The sequence below is a fragment of the Cryptomeria japonica genome, chromosome 11 (genome assembly GCF_030272615.1).
Source record: "Cryptomeria japonica chromosome 11, Sugi_1.0, whole genome shotgun sequence".
In the NCBI taxonomy this organism is placed as follows: Eukaryota; Viridiplantae; Streptophyta; class Pinopsida; order Cupressales; family Cupressaceae; genus Cryptomeria; species Cryptomeria japonica.
Genome location: NC_081415.1, coordinates 700,320,574 through 700,337,860, shown reverse-complemented (window position 1 = coordinate 700,337,860; position 17,287 = coordinate 700,320,574). Strand labels below are relative to the sequence as shown.

Genomic DNA, 17,287 nt, shown 5'->3' with positions numbered 1-17,287 from the left:
ACTCTCCCAAGGGTTTCAAGTTGGGCCTATTGATTATTCTTTAAGATGTGTGTTGATGTGAATAGGTTTGATTCCTAGTTTGCATGTTTAGACTAGTGAACCCCACTCCACCACATTCAAGAATAGTAACTATTTTCTTTCGCTTGGTATCAAAGCTTGGTTTTAGCCAGATCTATAAAAGGGAAGGTATTTTGGCCCAATGATAACCATTTTCTTCAGTGGGAACTCTACAGATGGTGCTTACAAGTATGTACAAGTAATCATGAATATTCAATAGAGATTAGTGGATCTTTATGTTAAGACAAAAGCCCTCAAATATGTAGTTTGAATATTCGATAGAGATTCATAGATGATCTTCTTGTGCATGGAGATCAGTGAATCTTTGTGTTAAGATGGAACTATGGGTTAAGATAGGGTCTTTATATGAAACAATGTCTCTAGTTAACAATTTTCTTCAGAAGAAGTTGTATTTCCTTAAAATGAGAGATGGCAATTCTATGAATAAGCATACAAATGCATTCAATACTATGGAAAGCAAATTAGTCTTTGTTGATGTTACAATTATTGGCGAAGACAAATGTATTATTTTGTTATGGTCTTTGTATGATTCATGGGATAATCTTGTTATGGACATCAGTAGTACCTCAACTAAGTCAAAACTTGTGGAGGTATTTGCAACCTTGTTATCAGAAGAAATAAGGTAGAAATCATTTAAAGGTGTTATACAAAGGATGCCATGTTTGTAATAGGTTATTCCCAAGATAAAGGTAAGAACATTTTAGGAGATTAACAATCAAAATCTAAAGGTAAATCTAAATCTCCTAGAATGTTTCAGAAAAAATGTTGGCATTATAGTAGATATAGAGATTTTAAAAAGCCATGTAGGTTTAAGAAGACTGACAATGCCTCTTCCACGATTACTAAATCCCTTATTGAAGAAGTAAAAAATGTTTACTTGGCATTTAAGTACACATTCCTGCCATGATACATGGCAAATTGATTTAGATGCTTCTTTTTATATGATTTTGAACAAAGAGTGGTATTTTGAATATCAAAGTTATGTTTAAAGATGGGAGGGTTAAATCACCCCTAGAGTTTTGCATATTTCAAGATCAGCAAGAAATCTGATATCTATAAAGATGAATGATGCAGGTGTGTATTGCAAGGTGATTAGAGAAGCACTGGTGTTAGCAAAGAAGTTCATTCTAGGGCTCTATTGAAGTTCGATGCGAGCAATATAAACACTAGATGCAATAGTTCCATGGTTCCCAAAGCTAGAAAGCATAAGTTGCCTACGGAGAAGACAGTGTCATGGCATGAGAGAATAGGACATATTGGAGAGAAAGACCTTCGAGCTTTGAGAACAAAGAGTATGATTCAAGGAATTTCTGATCGCTCCTTAGATTTTGATTTCTAGGATATCATGTTTATGATAAATAAAATCGGGTTAAGTTTCCCATTATTGCTACAAAATGTAAAGGGAATTTCACATAAATACATAGTGATATCTTTGGACCTATTTCCATCACTAAGAAAAAATCCATACTAGGTTTCTTTTAAAGATGATTTTTCCAAGAAAACATAGGTGTACTTCCTCAAAAAAAAATCTAAGGTTTTCAGCAAATTCAAAGAATTTAAGGATCTTGCTGAAAACCAAGCAAAGAAGAAATAAATGTGTTAAAGGACAAACAACACTAGAAGAATTTTGCTCATGTGAGTTTGGGAAGTTTTCTAAGCAACGTGGAATTGCAAGACAAACAACAAATCCATGTACTCCATAACAAACGAGAGTGCAAATTAAATGAGGACCAAGATCATTAGTAGTATGCTGAATGGTGCAAGACTAAAGCAGAAATTCAAGGCAAATATGATGAGCATTTCTTTCTACTTGATCAACTAATCATCTGCATCAGTCCTAGTTTATAAAACCACAAAAGAGGTGTGAACTGGTAAGATACCCTCTCTTTGACATCTTAGAGTCTTTTGTTGTGATGCTTACATAACCCAGATAAGACAAAGAAAATGTATCATCATCAACTATAGTAATCTGTGTTGCCAAGTCCTTCACTTTTACCTGCCATACCCATGTGTCTCTACTACAGGTTTGAGATCCGCTCCAGTTTGGCCCCCGGTTTCACCCAAGGTCCCTCCTGTGCAACCCTGTGCAAACTTGGGCCAAACCCATGGGGACCCAAGGGCTGCCCAAAAAAAAATAGAAAAAAAATATATTTTTATAAACAAAAATGTGCCTATGTACATAATTTTGCCCTTAAGTGATAGAATTGTGAAAATGGCATGCAACATGAACATGTGTGTGGTTTCAAAGGCCATAATTTGGGCTTGGCGATGGGGACTCCACCCCTTCAAGGAACAAAGCTTTAAACCGCAAAAACAAAGAGGACTACCTACAATAATAATCTGATCATCAAACAAGTCCAAAACAAAAACAACCAAGAAATGAATAACCAAAAAAGGTACAACTTGAAACGAAAGATGAAAAAACTGCATCTAAAGATGAACCAAGAGAAGGTGAATTGAAAAGAGGTGCATACCTTGGTCATGAGGTGATTGACTCGAAAAAGAAATCAACGAAAAAGGTATAACTCACCTAATTTGTGCTACTTTTGCTTTATATCCTACTGATGATGATCCTAGACATATTAGGGAAGCACTTAATTAAAGGGCAATAAGTCCTAAAAGAAGACCATAGATGCTAAGCTAAATTCTATAAGATTTGTTTTGATTTTGGCTACTTATTTTCATGTTGAAGTAGATCAAGGTTGATGTAATGAGAACTTTCTTACATGAAGATTTTAACAAAGAAATTTTCATAGCATAGCTCAAATTTTGTAATTAAGAGAAAGGACAACTTGGTTTGCAAGCTTAAAAAAAAATCTATTTATGATCTGAAATAGTCACCAAGGGTGTGCAATTTTGTTCTGTACAAGACAAAGCTGATCACTGTCTGTAGTTCAGAGAAATTGGTGATGAGTTTGTTATCACACTATTATATGTTGATTACATGTTCCTTATTGATGAAAATAAGGAAATGGTTAAAGCCATTAAATCCTAACATTTATCTCAATTGGATATTAAGAATCTTGGTGCTGCGAATTTCACTTTACAAATGGAAATTATAAGGGATCAGTAGTTTTGGTTGTATTAGAGGAAATACATTGGTTCTGTATTGCAGATTCCAGAAGTTTAGAATGCAAAAATGTTAATTTTCTAATAGTGTTGTTGGAAGCTTAATGTATCTCATGGTGTATGCTAGAGAAAACATTGCCCATGCAATGCAGTTTTTGAGAAGATACATGTTAACACAGGAAAGGAGTACTGGACTGCAGTTAAGAGGGATTTCAAACATTTGCATGCACCTTAAATTATGCAATTTTCTACGGAGGAAAACCTACAATGGAAAATTCACAAGCAGTTATATGTTTACCTTGTATGGACCAGTTAGTTGGATAAACAGGAGACAAGCAATTGTTGCCTTGTCAACAACAAAAGCTGAGTACATGTGTCATGCCCCCACCAATCTAAAAGAAGTCAAGGATTTATGAATTATCACTGCCCTTACAAATACAAATAGAAGACCTTATAAATAAGCCCAGACAAGGTAATTAATAAAGGGCCGACCAGGATAAAATAGATTAATTTCTAGCAAAGGGCCAACTAAGAATATTGCCCCATAATAAAGGCCGACCAAGGATATTAGCAGTTCCTCATGAAAAGGGCCGACCCAGTAATCAGTTACCAGCAATTTCCTACAATGAAAGATATTTAATTAAAATACAACTAAGGTTAAATTCAGCAGCTAAGAGGAAGGGCCGTGACTCTTTAAAAGGGCAGCAATTGCAAATAGGTGTATCCTTTCAAGACAAAAAAAGGTATGACCCTTAACATTATGGAGGGTATAAAAGGAAGAAAGTTACATTTGTAGAAGGCATCCATGAAGGATCAAGTGAAAATATCAAATGAACGGAAATAAGCATCTGATCTATAATCAGAAAATGAGACAAATAAGATCTAAATTGAATTTAGAAAAGGAATTGAGATATGATCTGGACTAAAAGACAGTGAGAAATTGGGATTATTAAGCAGTAATAATCTGAAACTATAAAACAGTAAGATATAGCAAAATATTATATTTCTGCAGTAATTGGTATTCTATATATTGAATCCAATGTTTGTTAGTTTGTGAATTTAGTAAAGGACAGATTTATTAATTTAATTAAATTACCAATTAATTAAGAATCTTATGATTAGTAATTTGATTTTCATAAGGCAATCATATTAAGAATTGGCAAGGAATCATAATAGAAAGATGCAGAAGTACGGATCCCCTCAATTAAGAAGACTACCCATTGAGTTGGATTACTTGTGGGGCAAGGGGTCGGATTGACTTGGTTGGTTGTTCGGCTCTCTTGGGCTTAGTTGTGGAGGATAGTCTCCCAGCGCCCTATTGTGCTTCCCCTCAAGTTTCTAATATGGTTTGTTATTAGGAATAAGCTATAATGTGCATGTTTACTATAGGAATCTTCATTATCATTTTGTTTGATGTTAATTGATTATTTTTCTAAATTCAATTGCTATTGTGTGATTTAGTGAAAGAATATTCTATATAAAAAAATTATATTACTGGAATTGTTATTTTTGCGCAAAAATCAGGTATATCCCAAAAGGGGACATTACAACATGGCAACCATTCAATCACACAAGGAAGCAAATATGATTTCAAAGGTTGTGTGTTAAAATGTTGGCCTCTAAAAAAAGACTAAGGATTTGTTATGACAGCCACAGTGCAATCTGTTTCTCAAAGATTTCCACTCATCATGCTCTCACAAAGCACATTGATATGCAATTATCACTTTGTTACATAAATGGTGAATAAATGAAGGTATCATACAAAAAGTTGATACCATGGAAAATATTGATAACTTGTTAATGAAGCCAGTGAGTAGTAAGAAATTTTCTTGGTGCAAGAATAGCTACCCTTAGCTGCTGGTCTAAGTTTGAGCAGCCATTTATGCAAGGTATACAACTCGGGAGAGATTTTTTATGAATGTGTTGTATGCTTTGCATAACACTTCACTCTTCTCAGTGGGAACATTTTGCAAGAATAGTTGCCCTTAGCAACTGATCTATGTTTGATTGACCACTTATGCAAGGTAAACAACGAAGGGGATATTTGTTAGAAATTTGTTGTATGCTTTGCAGAATGCTTCACCTTTTCCAACTGGGACATGGAGCCACATTTTCCAAGATGGGTTAAGAGAAAAGCATGCTTAAGATCATCCAATTTGAAGTGTTGGTTTTGTCTTTTCTCTCAAGAGGAGCAACTTTTCTTGTTTGTCCCTTAAGCTTAAGAAGGTCTCGCTCCTTGATTTTGTTTTTACATGTAACGCAGCATTTGGTTTCATGGGTAGTTTTCAGCCCACAGTTTTGGGTCCATTGTTGTATAAAACCACTTGGTGATTTCCTATAAATTTTGTGCTTCTAAATACAGGAATGTAGAATAGTAAAACAGACAAATGGTTAAACCCCCAGACTTCGATCTAAGAGAGGAAAAAACCCATCATAATTGCCTGCCTTCTAACTATATTTCTCTCCTTTAAGTTCCTGGATAAAAGTGCTGTAACAGCAGTTCAAATCTATAATAAACAGTATCACCTTTTGAGGAATAAATGCAAGATAATGAAAAGAAAAATGACACTAGGAAGTAAATAGACCACTAAAATTGATCTTCGGTGCTCTCAATATGAAATCAACATCAACAATAATATTAATTGGTTTCAATGATATGGAGCATATATATGGCATATAGCCAGGCTCATCACTCCATAAGAATATTCTGGGAGTAAATGAAAATGTAAGGTTATTAAACTCGTTTCTAAGTTACGGGGATTCATTTCAGTCACTGCAAACAAATGAACACTTGTCCAGATTAGTCATTCAGAGTAGAAGTCAAATGCTTCAAAAGCTTGTTAGAAGACAACAAAATCAGAGAATGCAAAGCATCCAAGGTAGAGCAGAAAAACTTTTGACGCAGAACTTCATTGGCCCCTTAATCAATTCCAAGCTAATAATTACACAGCACAGATCTAAGACTCTGAACTCATGTCACCAAAACAGTTACTGCAATGTGTTTGGTGCCTATTTAATTATCAAAGCTACAAGCATTTTTTACTGGTATCTGTTGATGTGCTTTTTATGCACATGCGAACACAGAATAAAATACCCAAAAGTATCTTATCCTCTCTTGAACAAGGTTACCCAAATGCTGAAGATTCGCTTAAGGATCACTTGAGACAACTCCAAGGTTCTTGTATGTCAAGTCATGACGTGTGGATAAGCACAGATGGTTGATGTGATTATGTTGGAATCACAAGGGGACTTACGTTTGAATGCCTAAATGCTTGATTTGCTGGAACTTAGGTCCTATCTACTCAGTTGGAAGATAAAAAAGAGCAAAAGAGATGGGGTTTGAGAAATCTACGCTACTCCTAAAGCCTCGAATGTAAGAAGATGAGTGAATGACTAGATGGAATCCTACTGCGCAAGGTCTCACCATCAACCTAAACAATTTGACACAAGCTCAGTGCAATCTTCTAAGGATAATTCGAAGATATTCAAATTATTACCATCAAACATTGATTATCATCCAAGTTGATGCATAGACAACGGACGCATAACAATTTGAAGTTAGGCTCATATCATTCCAATTAACCACGCAAGGCACACTTACAATCAGCAAGAGGCTAGTGGTATTGACTAAACGGATTCCACACAAATGCATTCAACAAATTCTTCCATTCAATCTAATCAACATGGAAACAAATAAGAAGTAGACACCATGTGACTTGTTGAAATAACACATCTCACCATAACTTCAATAAAAAGAGTATCTCATTTACAAGTCTTGACAGCAACTCCTCCTCCTCCTATTCTAATCTAACTTCTAACTTCTAATCTATCTATTCTTCTATTAACTTCCTATCGTCTATCCTCTTCCATTAACCTTTACAAATGAAGATTATGAGCTTTATATAAAGAGCTCATTTACAATGAACAGCTAGGATTGAATTTCCATCAATGGCCAAGATTTTATAATGAAACCCTAATTAGGGTTTGTTACAACAAACTCTCCTTAGCCAATGAGAAAATTACTTTCAGTGAATGCGGACCAATAGATATCGAGGGTAGGTACATTGGAGTTTGTGCATCCATGGGTGAGCTTGGTTCATTGAATCAAGACGCACTGATGTGGACCTCTCTGATTGTTGGAGTAGCGACTGGGATGCCACCTCAATCCTGCACTTGTAAACTTGATCAAATTCTTCATCTTGAAAGAGTGTTGAGCAATATCTCTTGATACTCAACATTATCCAATTTGCTCAGTTTAATGATGACGAGAAGCAGAGTTCGATTAACTCTTCTGAAACTATCTGCTCCCTCAATCATGTTTCATGCAAGCCTTGCGATGACTTTCATTGATCCTTCCTTGTTCTTGATATACTTGATGAAGGGTGTACCTAGCTGAATGTAGCTCTTCAATATTCTGACCTTGATTCTTGGATTCCAGAAAGGGATTCAAGATTGTCAAACATTCTTCCATCATTTGGGTTATCTTTCTTTATGTACCACGACCTTGAGGTAGTTGAATGATCTTTCTTTACAGTCTGTGATATCCTCATGCTACCATGATGTGGTGAGAGCCTTCGAACACCTTGAGATCTTTTCTTCTTTGATGTTTGTTGATGAAGTTCTTTGAAGGTGTTTTTCTTGTATCTTGACCTTAATGTTGAAATTCTCTCCTTGAGATACTTGCTTCGATCCTCCTCCAACCTGGTCTCTCTGATTTCTTTCCTTTCCTGCTGCAAAACAAATAAATGAGCATCAAACACATATGATATACAGCTTATACAACCTCTTAATTTGACCTAATCTCTGATTTTATGCGATTTGCAGATCTGATAGGTGCAGGTTAAGGGGAGGTCAATCCTTTGCTTGAGCAAATTTGTTGTCCTTTTGATGAATTCACTCCTTCCATTGTGAATTTGTTGTTCTGATACAATTCACCCTTCTTGATTACTGGATCTGATTCTTTAGTGGCTGAACTCACCCTTGTACTGATTGAATTCACTTTTGGAGAAGAAAATGTTTTGAAGTGATGTCCAAATGATTGTTTTGATGTCTAAGCTGTCCTTAATAGTGGAATTCGCTCCAAATGGAGGGCAAAGGACATAACTTAGGTGAAATTCACTCTGATTTAGGTGCAAGGTACAGTCATGAGCAAAATTTGCTCCAAACATGGAGCAAGGTACACAATTCTAAAGAGATTCGCTCCAATTTAAGAGCAAGGGATAGGTTTGGTGGAAAATTCGCCCAAATATAACGTAAGGTACATGACCCTAGATAAGATTCGCTCCAAATATGATGCAAGGGACGGATCCAAGATAAATTCGCTTCAGTCCCAGAGCAAGGTACATGATTTTAACAAATTTCGCTCTCAACTTTGGACAAGGTACATGATTTTGACAAACTTCACTCCAAATATGATGCAAGGTACATGGCTTTAAGGAGTTCGCTCTAATTTGTGAGTGAGGTACATGTCCTTTGATGAAAATTCACTCCAATTAATGAGTAAGGTACATGTCCTTAGCAAGGTACGGGGGTACATGTCCTTATCAAGGTACGGGGTTTCATGTCCTTAGCATGGTACGGGGTTTCATAGCAAAATGTTTTACTCAATCCCTCAACTTTCTTACACTTCATTGAATCATATCTTAAGTCTATAAACCACATGTCAAATTTTGACCTTTAAGAAGGCTCAAGGAAGAAATTCACTCTAAATGGGAGGCAAAGAGCGGGGTCCTAGGAGAAATTCGCTCCAATTTGGGAGCAAGGTACATGTCCTTGTTAAAAAATTTGCTCTAATCTATGAGAAAGGTACATGACCTTAGGGACGACTCTTTGTTCAATCCTTTCGCCTGACTTTGCTTCATTAGTTCAAACCTCATGATTTTGCCTTCCTAGTGTGTGGATATATCAAATTAGCCTTAGGAAAGGCCTTAGAGAGAGAATTTCGCTCCAAAGGATGAGCAAAGGAAGACATACTCGCTCCTAGAAGGGAGCAAAGGAGGACGTGTGAATTCATGTGAATGAGCAAAGGAAAACTTCATGTACTTAGTCAAATTTTGCCTTTTCAACTTGAAACTGACCTTCCTTACCTACTACACTCAAATTCACATCACTCGACCTCTTTCCAATCTAAGGAGGGAGAAATGAGTCTACCATTGCCTAGCCACCTAAGAAAGTACACCTCTTCAAACGAAAGGCTAATAGCAAAAGACCCTACAACTACTAACAGCTAAGCTAAAACAACTAATCCTAGAAAGCAAAAAGTGGGGGTCCCCGTTTGCAATGGGGCGATGTGTGAGAACGTCACAACAGTATCCATTTCATCCAGTTTTCAATTCTGGTAACTTGATGTGATGTCTTTTTCTGGCTTCAAAATATTAGTGTTATCATTATGTTGCCCTTTATCCCTGTTATAGTAGCCTCTAACCCAATGGGATGTCTTTTAGCTTAATTGTACCTTATCCTCTTAGATATCCTTTGCTTCTTCCTTTATAGCAAAATTTGCCTGATGTTTGTAGTTCTCCCTAGCATCAACGTTATTCTTCATAGTTCATATATCTATCTATTTCATCCCAAGCAACATGAATGAGAGGCTTAATTTATATTCATGAATTTTGTTTCCAATCCAGGTTGTGATAGCATCAGCATTAGGCTTCAACCACAACACATTAAAGGATAAACAATTTCCTCTCTATAGCAGATTACATGATTGACATAATGCTAAAGTCTTCCTTATAAGATATGGCATATAGACATGTTCATATTGTTGTTATGTTGGCATCTAGCCCACTAGCATGCCTCTTAAGTTAATTGTGCCTTATCCTCTTAGATATATCCTTTTCTTGTTCCGTAGCGCTATTTACCTGATGCTTTTAGTTTAACCAACATCATTGTTATTCTTCAAAGCATTCATTCATACAACATGAATAAGAGGCTGAATTATATCATAACTTTTGTATCTATTCCAACTTGTGCTAGCATCAACATTAGGCTCCAACCATACCTCATTAAGGGATAAACACCTTCCAATCTATCACAGAGTACATAATTATTATAATGCCAAAGTATTCCATATATGGAACATATCATGGAAACCATGCAAGGGCACACTATCAATATATGTTACAATTATCAGCATCACAAAAGATCCATCATCTCTTAATTTGTGTCTTGGTAGGAACTCCATAGTTTCATCATTTGATAGGATGTTGTTCTTATCAATTAATTCAGTTGAGATTGTGTGGATACACCCACATTAACAAGCATAATATGCTTTTCCACCTTCAGAACACTAAGTCTATAATTATTCTTCTTGGGAGAGGTTCATCCTCATGCATGCTACATGCAACCCTTCTTGTGGCTAGACTAAATGTGATTTCATTATTTAGCAGCTTCAAATTTGGTTCCAAATTCTCTTTGCCGCTTTCTTGGCAGAGGTTCATCCTTGTGCATGCTACATGCAACACTAAATGTGATTTCATTATTTACTATTTAGCAGCATCAAATTTATTTCCAAATTATATTTCCTACACATGTTATTTTTGAGTCTTCGGGTTCTAAACATTGTTGGACTCCCCTTGTATCCCATTTGCTCACAACTTTAACTGCGGATGAAATTTCTCCCCTTGCTAAATTATCTTACGATATCCTCCAACTTAACATTGACACCTATAGTCACATTACCATTCTGAAACCTACGTTACGTTAAATTTATTTGCCTTTGATAGTTAAATTCATATAATTTAGTTTTTTGTGCTTGTAGTTAAAAAAACACAATTTTCATTGGTGGTGAAGTAAAAATGTTTCTAACTCTCCATCTTTGTCTTCAAGTTGGACTCAATCTCCCATCAAGAATATATACATGAAATATAACTTTTAATTTTAAGTCACATTTCAATATGTGTTCTTCCTAATACTTTAAGCTAAACTTCATGTATATATTGGCAAGATGTTTGAGAGTGGTTTGAGATCTCCAAGAGTTAAATTGCAAATTCTAGGTTTTCGAAGATCTAATAAATTTTCAGAACTAGTCAAATTTCAGTGATCAGCAGGCTCCTATAAGCATTCTCTCACGCTCTCTATCTCACTCTGTTTATCTCCCCTGGACTCTAGACCTATCCACAGAGAAATGCATTAAACAAAATAGGATCTGACCTCTATGAGTGGAAATAAGATTAAAGCTAATTAACTTGAAGCTCGGATTACATTCAATGAAGAATTATTAATGTACAGCTTTGAAAATCGCTGACATTAATACACAGAGATCAGCCACTAAACACACTTCCAGACTAGGCCACAAACCAACTATAGGAATGTGGGTCGGGCATCAGTCTATCATTCAATATGCAATCATGTTCCACCTAACCATGCTATAGGAATGAGTGGATTTCTCCAAGGGTAGAAGCCACTATAATCCCGTCACAAAATAGAATTCGCACCCATGAGGTATCCAATCAACACTGTCATCACCTTAGAAGGCTACTCTGATTCTGATTGGGCAGGAAGTGTAACCGATAGGAAGAGCACTTCAGGAATTTGTTTCAGTTTGGGTTATGTTGTTATCTCCTGGGCCAGCAGGAAACAATCCTCGGTTGCATTAAATGCTGAAGAAGCTAAGTACATTGCGTTAAGTGTGGCGTCAAGAGAAGCAGTGTGGCTTTGCAAGCTTCTTGTTGGGTTGTTCGGATAACCTTGGGAACCCACTGTCATTCATTGTGACAATCAAAGTTATATTAAGATGTCTGCTAATCTCGTGTTTCATGACAGGTCAAAACATGTGGAAACTCATTATCACTATATTCGTGATATGGTACAGAGAGGTGCCACTCAGCTGAAATATGTCAGCACTGATGAGCAGATTGCAGATATTCTCACCAAGCCTCTAGCTCATGTGAAGTTTGAATACTTCAAAGAGAGACTTGGAGTTGTTGAGAACACAGCTTTGGCTGAGAGGGAGTATCAGTCCCAGTGATGCACTAAGTTGCATCTTCCACCCTCTGCAGGCAATGCAAGGTGACATTGAATCCTTCTCAGGAGAAGGTCAAGGTGAAAGACCTCCTCCACCCTCTGCGATACAATGAAAAAGATCCATGATGTGTTATTACAATATGATAATCCTCCCTAGCTAAGAGGGAGCGTTGAAAATAAATAGCCAGTTCGGATTATACTTGATTAAATTTTAATGTTGCCTAGTGGCAATTAAAATTTAAATATATATTGTAATAACTTGAGCGATTACATGTGTTATTGGGCTGGGCCCAAATTGGACAATATTGTAACTTGTAAAATAAAGGTAGGCCCTAAATTGAGCACTAAAAGCTAAATTGTAAAAAAAATGTAATTTAAAATAAGTAGCCGACTTGAAGATTCATACCAATCACAAGCATAAATCCATTCTCAAGCGAATTCTTCTTCAAGCATTTCAGCGACTTCCTACAGCGAATTTGTCATCTGGTCTTCTAGCTGAGCGAAGTGGTCTTCTAGCACAGCGAAAGCTTGGAGAACTTATAACCATTGTGCTGAGCGACTTCCAGTCATCTGAGACAGCGATCTCTATTCCTTGCAAGACTGAAACTCAGATAACACAATCATCGAATTTGGACCTGTACTACAGCAATTTGTCTTGGATGAATTTTGCCCTGGTTGGATGACTAAATCAGATAAGTAATCTGATCTAAATGATGCTTGTAATTTGCTCATGAATAGAAAGGTTATCTGGATCTTTGATGCTGGGTTTTTCTCCAAGAGGGAGGTTTTCCCAAGGTATTTTTGGTGTCCTTTGTGCTATCTGTATGTTCATTTCATTTACTTTCTGAGTTTAATTAATTCTGATCACTAAAATCAACAATGTCGGCAAATCTTTATTTAATAAAGTGAAATTATAATATTTTATTGTTTATTTAATTAAATTAATTAATATTAAGTCATCATAGGATATTTTATTTAATTTTAACCACTAAATAAAAATCAATTTAATTAATTGGCACTTTAAAAATCAGGAACATGACACTGTAGATGTTGACACATGATCACGTCCACAAGAGGCATTCACAATCTTCAGCATGCAATTCGGTGCCTAATGCCTGATAACTGCTGGATGAATGGCTAACCATCTTGACTCTGGTAACCACAAATATATTGATGATCACCTCAACCACTAAATGTGTAATACAACATCCTAATTATTTATCAGCTCTGCACAAAGTGTTAGTATTTGAAAACTTTGTAAAATCTACCAACCAAACTGTGATCAAACTTGTAACTCTTCCCTAGTTTATTACAGATCTATATGACCTTATCACTGATTGAGACTTTTTTTTAAAGATTCATTTTGATTGTAGTTCATAAACCAGGACTGCCAACAGAATTGAAATTTGGAAAGAAAAAAAAATAGAAGTAACCTTGCAGTATTAAAAGTGATACTGTAAATTAATAATATCAATTTCAAGTAAAATACATTTTCTATTATCAAATTGATAACCATGTCAGCTAATATTAAATTAGTATTCATATAAATCACCATGGTTCTGTAAGTATGGGATATTCACTGACCTTCATCAGGGTATTTTGTCTTGTCAAACGCATTGTTGCGTGGCTCCCTTGCATCCCATGAGTTCCCTGTGCTTGGGTTCCTACCTGCAGATGTTGATGGGAATGATGACAAGTCTTTATCCTTACCACTACTTCCTTTGTTAGTTAACAGAGATGATTTTTCAAGGTGCTTATCCAGAGCATCATTGATCCTCTTCCTATCTGTGGAATCCCGTAGACTTCCCAGTTCAGATTTTGATACCCCAGATCTCCCTTCCGTTCCTTTACTCCGATCCCTGTACATGTCCTCTTAATTTGTTTGCAGAGAAGCTGCAGTCCCTCTGAACTCACCAGCTGCTTGCAAACGCTCCCACAAATATCAGAAGCATATGGCTTTAAGAGTAAAACCACATCATTCCAGTTGACACTCTTTAATGTTCTAAATGTGATAGCTGGTGAGACTGACCTGAAAGTGTTGTGGTTCTACACTCCAACAAAATAGCTGAAACAATGATAGACCTGTAAATCAAAGACAAGATAAAGCAAGATTTTCTCAACAGAAGTCTTCTCCTGAAATGGATATTATAGAAGTGAAAATAAAGTTCTACATCATGCCTTATACATCAGAAATGAAGAAATGTAATAAATGCAAGCTCAACCACCGAGACATTAAAACTGAAACAATTTATTATCTACATATCCTAAAGATTCACTAAAAGCTAGATATGAAAGAAGCAAGGCTCTAGATTGAGGAGACACAAAGTGAAGATACCATGGAGATTACTCTGAATTAGAAAAATACAAAGCCATCACCCAAAAGATGCTAAATGGGCACTTACTTGTGATAGAATCCAAACAAAGTCGCCAGTTATAATTTTAATTTAAACAATAAAAACTTATAATTCAGAATAAGCACAGTAGGAAGAAAGGCTTAAAGACACTTTGTCATGCCCCCTCCATAACTCCAATATTCGCACCATCTCTAAGTGCATTAAGGAAACCTAGGCATAGAAAATTGTCTTACTTCTAGACTTCACAATTTTCTGTAAGACCAATCAGACCAAGACCAACAGCAAAAGAAGAAGCAATCTCATTATTTATTAAGAAGCAGTCCTATTATTTATAAAGTGGAGACCTTAATCTTAATAAAGCAGCAATCCATATATTAAAATAATAATACAGACAATAAATTAATACTGACATTAGTACACGGGTTATAACCAACGATCAGGTGCAATAGTCAGCAGATTAATTAGTTAAGGCAGAAGACATTGTATGAGGAGTCACCACCTTTGCAAGAAGGGTATCCATTGGGAAAGACATTTTTCCATCCAAACAGAGGGGTATATATACAGCACATCGGCCATTTCAAGGAGGCATACTCACACACACACACACACACACACACACACACTACAATACCGAGTTCTTTGCTTGGAGGCCAGATTCTGAGCCGAGTGCGGCTCGGGTTCATAGCTGGGTTTGTCACAAGTGCATCCTCGGCACTCAGGGTCTCTGTGGGTCTGGCTTAGCTGAACCCACAAAGAACCCGGGCCGAACCTGGATGTACCCAGCTGCGTGGGTGCCAAAAAACAGCCCCACCACGTTTTTTTTTAAAAAACATTTTTTTAATGCCCAAAAGGTCAACAAAACCCTAATTTCACCCATTTGACCCCATTTTCACCTTCTATTTGCTCATTCACGATTTCATTGCTCCATACTTGCATTTTTTACTATTTTTTTCTTCCAGGCTTGTTTTGAAGGTGGTGGCTATTGAATGTTTGAAAAGCAAAACACATCATACACAATGAAACACCAAATTTGACATTGAAAACCCTATTAAGGGAAAAACCACGGAGAATGCTATTCTCAATATATGAACACCTGTTAGGGTGACACCGGTTAAGGTGATTTTTATAAAGAAAGGCTCATTGCCAAAGGGCTCACTACCCGGAAGGAAGAAAGAAAGGCTCACTATCGGGGGGCTCACTACCCAGATGAAGAAAAATAAAAGAGGAAGAATCCACCACTGATACACCTTTGCAACGGTAAGATCTATAGATACCTTCAGCTCACTGCTTCCGGTAGCTAACACATGAAAGTCCACGCTGCTCAACACTTTTCACCAACTCAAACAACACTTATCGCCAACTCAAACAATCAAGGAGATAGATCCTCTTTCATACACCTTCATCGCATACACATATGCCACAACTCACTTCCTTTCCACTACACACTCTCATTTCCACACTCATCAACAAATTATCCTTTTTATTTATATCTTCCTCAAATGCAAAATCTCCCAAGCTCGGCTAAGCATCTTAACCGAACACAATTCAAACTAGGTCGGCACTAAACATTCTTGCGGTGGAAAAGAATGTAAAGTGAACCACAACACATCTTAACTGAGACCAAAATAAACATCACACACGTTATACAACGATCCAAAATCATTGGAGCAACAATGTTAAGTGTAAACACCCAAGGTCAGCCAAACCTGGAGTAAACACCATCAAACTTTGAAACCATGACTCTGAAATCCAAGAACTTGTGCCAACTGAATAGAATGAAGCTAAGGACATTATCAACTTATCTCCAAAACCGCAACACCAGAAACCATAAAGCAGAGAATTGAGAGCATGCATTTCACATGGAAACACTGTCAACCATCGTCACACACTAGTGAACGCAACTTCCTTAGCATTGCAATCCGGAGCACCAAATCCCGAATCTTGCATCTCTAAACATTGCTTAACAACATATCCAAACTGCAAGAATAGATGTACAATATAGAAGAAATGCGGAACAAATCTCATAGCACAACTGCACAGGAAACTCAATCAACAATTATACCAACCAATCACTAATGACAACCAAAGCATGTAGACATCAATGACAACACAGCAACAGCTCATTCTGCCCAAACTTGCAACAATTGCATTTTTCTTTGAAGGTGAAGGCAACAGAGATGTGAGACACGCATCAAAGGCTTAGGAATCGTTGGAGAAGGCAGATTTAGCCATCAAAGGTGAGTGAATCCTCATTTTTTTCAAGTTTTCAAGAATTTTTCAATATTTTTAAAGTTTTTTTTTAATTTTTAAATACGTTTCTACACTTTGTGTGCATAATAGGGGGTTATAATGCCGAATTTTTTTCAATAATGTTTTGAGTTTTCCATTTTAGGTTCATTATTCATACATAATGGCTGCACGTGGAAGCTCTGGCTCTAGTTGAGTTGCCCAAGCCCAAACTGAAGCAAGCCCTTTTAAAATTGATGACGATTCGCCACTTTGGCATTATACAATATTGATCAAACAAATGTCTTGTTGGGGGAGTTTTCTTTGGAGGTGTAACCATTGTGGCACAAAGTATACCAGCTCATACTATCGAGTGAAAGGTCACTTTTACGCCATCCCTCGACATCAAATAAAAAGCTTGTAAGAGGCCAGATAACAAAGGGATGCAAAAGCTATAATCTTGCAATATATTAGAGAACAAGAGGAAGCCGACAAGAGAAGCAACAAACCAAAGACTGATCATCCTCTTGACAAGGCAACCTTGAAGAGGCCTCTTAGTGGCTCCACAAGATTGCCTAGCCCACATCCTTTCATGG

At 36.6% G+C, this 17,287-nt stretch overlaps 1 protein-coding gene across 4 annotated transcripts in view; it reads right to left on the bottom strand.

Annotated features, from left to right (window-relative positions):
* LOC131067143 (putative casein kinase II subunit beta-4) overlaps positions 1–17,287 on the bottom strand; it is a 49,600-nt gene that overhangs the window by 21,372 nt on the left and 10,941 nt on the right. For 3 of the 4 annotated variants that reach the window (XM_058002074.2, XM_058002076.2, XM_058002075.2), the window contains exons 2-3: positions 14,141–14,193; positions 13,696–14,028 (exon numbers count right to left, since the gene is read on the bottom strand). In XM_058002074.2, the coding sequence (XP_057858057.1) occupies positions 13,696–13,978 (283 nt within the window). In that variant the 5' untranslated portion in view covers positions 13,979–14,028; positions 14,141–14,193. Of the gene's footprint in view, positions 1–13,695; positions 14,194–17,287 lie in introns of all 4 variants that reach the window. The other variant, XM_058002073.2, reaches the window with a different exon arrangement.